Source organism: Mandrillus leucophaeus, unplaced genomic scaffold (genome assembly GCF_000951045.1).
Source record: "Mandrillus leucophaeus isolate KB7577 unplaced genomic scaffold, Mleu.le_1.0 Scaffold151, whole genome shotgun sequence".
Taxonomy (NCBI): Eukaryota; Metazoa; Chordata; class Mammalia; order Primates; family Cercopithecidae; genus Mandrillus; species Mandrillus leucophaeus.
The window spans coordinates 1,634,952-1,639,395 of record NW_012101488.1 but is presented as its reverse complement, the minus strand read 5'-3'; the positions used below and the strand labels follow the sequence as shown (position 1 = coordinate 1,639,395).

Here is a 4,444-nt window from a genome sequence, read left to right as displayed (position 1 = left end):
CAGCACTTTGGGAGGCCGAGGCAGGTGGATCACGAGGTCAGGAGATCGAGACCATCCTGGCTAACATGGTGAAACCCCGTCTCTACTAAAAATACAAACAACAACAAAAAAATTAGCCAGGCATGGTGGTGGGTACCTGCAGTCCCAGCTACTCATGAGGCTGAGGCAGGAGAATAGCGTGAATTGGGAACAGAGCTTGCAGTGAGCCGAGATCGTACCACTGCACTCCAGCCTGGGCGACAGAGCAAGACTCCGTCTCAAAAACAGACAGACAAACAAACAAAAAATGGGCCGGGTGCAGTGACTCACGCCTTAATCCCAACACTTTGGGAGGCCAAGGCAGGTGGATCACGGGTTGAGGAGTTTGAGACCAGCCTGGCCAACACAGTGAAACCCTGTCTCTATTAAAAATACAAAAAAAATTAGCTGGGCGTGGTGGTGGGCACTTGTAATCCCAGGTACTTGGGAAGCTGAGGCAGGAGAATCACTTGCGCCCAGGAGGTGGAGGTTGCAGTGAGCTGAGATCATGCCACTGCACTCTACAGCCTGGGCATCAGAGCTAGACTCTGTCTAAAAAAAAAAAGAAAGAAAGAAAGAAAGACACTCAGAATGTCAATTGGGCGTGGTGGCTTAGTAATCCCAGCACTTTGGGAGGCTAAGACAGGAGGATCACTTGAGGCCAGAAGTTCCAGACAAGTCTGAGCAACATAGCAACACCCTGTCTCTACAACAAATAGAAAAATTGGCTGGGTGTGGTGGCATGTGCCTGTAATCTTAGCTGTTCAGAAGGCTGAAGCAGGAGGATCAAGCCTAGGCTCAAAACCAGGAATCCGAAGCTATAGTGAGCTATATGATGCCACCACTGCACTCTAGCATGGGCAACAGAGTGAGACCGTATCTCTGAAAACAAACAAACTCAGAATGTCACAGGCTGCAAGGACCTTAGAAGTTATCTTTGCCATAAAAATAAAAAAAGAAAAAGAAAAAAAGACATGGGCCGGGCATGGTGGCTTACACCTGTAATCCCAGCACTTTGGGAGGCTGACACAGGCAGATCACTTGAAGCCTGGCATTGAAGACTAGCCTGGGGAAAATAGCAAAACCCTATCTTTACAAAAAATACAAACATTAACCAGGCGTGGAGGCATGTGCCTGTAGTCCCAGCTACTTGGGAGGCTGAGGCAGGAGAATCATTTGAGTTTGGGAACGGAGGTTGCAGTGAGCTGGGATCGCACCACTGCACTCCAGCCTGGGCAATGGGAGTGAAACCCTGTCTCATAAATAAATGAATAAATAAATAAGTAAGAAATAAATGATCTTTGCTGATCATCTCAGAGTATTCTCATCTGGAAAATGGTAGGCATCTTTGTATATACTTCCTCATGGGGGTTGTTGTATGGATTAACAGTTATCATACAAACAAAAGGTTTGGCAAAGAATCTAGCAAATGGTAAATGCTCAGCAAATGTTTTTGTTATTATTATTCAATGAGAGTGGCTGGGGCTATAAGGGAGATGGGGCAAGCCCTTACCTGTCACTGGGACCCACTGAACTAGCTCTGGGCTGTTCAGAGGAACACAAGCATCTGCTGGAACTGGACATCTGCAAAGAGGGAAAAAGAATGATTAGTGACCTCTGAGATTGCGGGAATGATGGGCAGGAAGCCTGATGGGCACCCTTCATTTTCCCTATGATGCTCCTTTGAGCACCGAGAGATCCCACAATAAGAGTCCCCGGCCCCCAACAAATTATGGGCCCAGAGACCCAAATTAAACAGGTAAACCTTGGCCGGGAGTGGTAGCTCACACCTGTAATCCCAGCATTCTGGGAGGCCGAGGCAGGCAAATCAATCGAGGTCAGGAGTTTGAGACCAGCCTGGCCAACATGGTGAAACCCTGTCTCTACTAAAAATACAAAAATTAGCCAGGCATGGGGGTGCACGACTGTAATCCCAGCTACTCGGGAGGCTGAGGCAGGAGAATCACTCAAACCCAGCAGGTGGAGGTTGCAGTGAGCCAGGATCAAGCCACTGCATTCCAGCCCGGACAACAAAGTAAGACTGTGTCTCAAAAAACAAAAACAAACCCCTAAACCTCTAAACTCAAATCTGTGAATCCCAAATTGTAAATCTGGGCCTTAAATCATGATCCAGACTTAAAACTAAAACCAGCAAACCCCTAAGCTTGACTTCAGAACTTAGACATTAATAGTGAGATGCCAGACTCTGAAACAGAGACTACCAGGCCTTAAAAGTGTGGCTTGAGACCTACAGACTGTGATTTTAAGACACTAAAACTGGCCAGGGGTGGTGGCTCATGCCTGTGATGCCAGCACTTTGGGAGGCCAAGGCAGGTGGATCACCTGAGGTCAGGAGTTCGAGACCAGCCTGGTCAACATGGTGAAACTCATCTCTACTGAAAATACAAAAATTAGCTGTGTGTGGTGGCACACGCTTATAGTCTCAGCTACTCGGGAGGCTGAGACAGGAGAATTGCTTGAACCCGGGAGGCAGAGGCTGCAGTTAGCCAAGATCGCACCACTGCACTCCAGCCTGGGTGAGACAGGGAGACTCTGTCCCAAAAAAAAAAAACAAAAAAAACAAGACACTAAAACTAATACTTTAGTGTCCCAAAATGAGGACCTAAATCCTCACTTTGGAGCCCTCGCAAAGCCAGGCACAGTGGCTCAAGCCTGCAATCCTAGCACTTTGGGAGGCCAAGGCGGGAGGATCACTTGATCTCAGGAGTTTGAGACCAGCCTGGTAATATGACAAAACTCCACCTCTACAAAAAAAAAAAAAGTTACCTGGGCATAGTGGCACATGCTTGTAGTCCCAGCTACTTGGGAGGCTGAGGTGGGAGGATTGTTTGAGCCCAGGAGGTCAAGGCTACAGTGAGCTAAAATCGCACCACTGCACTCCAGTCTGGGTCACAAAGTGAGATCTTATCTCAAAAACAAAAAAAGGAGCCCTCCCAAACCTACAAACCCTAAATTGTAATACTGAGACACCCCAGACCCTCAAACTGTCAACTTCTGATCTCCAAATATGATCCTAATACTAAGATTACAGACCACAAGCTGTAACACTATGAACCTATATCCTAAAATAAGAAATCCAGGACCCTATGAAGCAAACCTCACTCCTCCAAATTGACCTCTTAGACCCCCATATTGTCCCTCAAATTGTGGCCCCAACCCTAAAACTGAGATCTCGAATGTGGGTCCTACTCTGAAACCCCAGACCTTAAAACTGGGAGCTCCCATACTCAAAGTGGGTCCTCCGGGCCCTAATACGTGCTTTTAAAGACCCGAACTGCAACTCCAGATTCTAAAGCCTCATACCATACATTGGGATTTAGGCCCTAAATCTACACTGAGGCTTCAATTGCCCCAAATTAGGCTCTAGACTCTCAAAATGTTACATCATAACTCAGAACTAAGACTTCCAGATCCCCAAATTGGGATCTCTGGATTCCAAGGAGAAAGCTTCCAGTCACAAAACCCGAGCCCTTCAGATTCCAGAACTAGTCACCCCTAGACACAAATTCCGAGATCCCAGATCGGAACTCGAGAGCCCGGATCCCCAACATAAACAGAGTCTTCTGTTCCTCAAACTCGAACTTGGACCCCTGCCTTCAAACGCATACTCCTTCGCCCGCGGCCCTGCACCCAGAGCATGTTCTATTCCCCTGAGACACCCCCCGAGAGAGGCTCCTGTGGGGATCCCGGGTTCCCCTAAGCCCAGCTAGTGCTGGGGGAGTCACCCTGCCCCGCGCCCCATTCCCCTTGGCCTCCAGCACCCGCCTCAGGGCGTGCAAAATGGCGTGAGGCTGCCCCCGCCGTTCTGGTTTCTCCGGGCCCCACTCTAGGGAGCCCGATCAGACAGCGTCTCGCGCGGGTCCCGGAAAGACGGCCGCGCGCGGGGGTCCCAGACGGTCTCGGACACCACGTTCCCAACCCGGCTTGGGGTTGGGTGCGAATCCTCTCGGCGCGAGGATCCTGCGCGAGGCGTGAAGAGCAGAGCAAGAGTGCGTTCCTGAGGCCAGGCCACGCCCCCACCAGTTCCAGCCAAGGTGTGCTGGGCACGAGACGACGGGGTTGAAAGGGCAGGGTGCAAGTGGCCGTGCGCACGCGCGCCTCGGGAAGGGCCCTGTCGTCTTGCACAGCGTGAGCTGGGCCTCAAGCCTTCTGACAAGGCCTTTGCCGGCGTGAGCCGCTAGGCGGCCAATCAACGCCCGCTCAGCCACCCGCCTTTTTAAGCGGTCACGCCCCTGCACGACCCCCGTGGTCCAGGGCCTTTGCATCCCAAGGAGGCTGGGTTTCCCCAACTGCCAACTCTCAGGAAGAGAGCGAGAGAGCTCGCTTGTGTCCCTTCTGGCCTTGTGGTGCCCCATTTCCACGTTTTCCCTTCAGTTCTTGTTTCATGAGGGCCTCCTATGTGCCA

General features: G+C 50.7%; 1 protein-coding gene across 1 annotated transcript in view; it reads right to left on the bottom strand.

Annotated features, from left to right (window-relative positions):
* BHMG1 (basic helix-loop-helix and HMG box domain containing 1) overlaps positions 1-4,216 on the bottom strand; it is a 42,123-nt gene extending 37,907 nt beyond the window's left edge. Inside the window, exons 1-2 of the mRNA XM_011975148.1 lie at positions 3,805-4,216; positions 1,532-1,602 (exon numbers count right to left, since the gene is read on the bottom strand). Of these exons, the coding sequence (XP_011830538.1) occupies positions 1,532-1,602 (71 nt within the window). The 5' untranslated portion in view covers positions 3,805-4,216. The remainder of the gene's footprint in view (positions 1-1,531; positions 1,603-3,804) is intronic.
* Between the last annotated feature and the right edge of the window lie 228 nt (positions 4,217-4,444).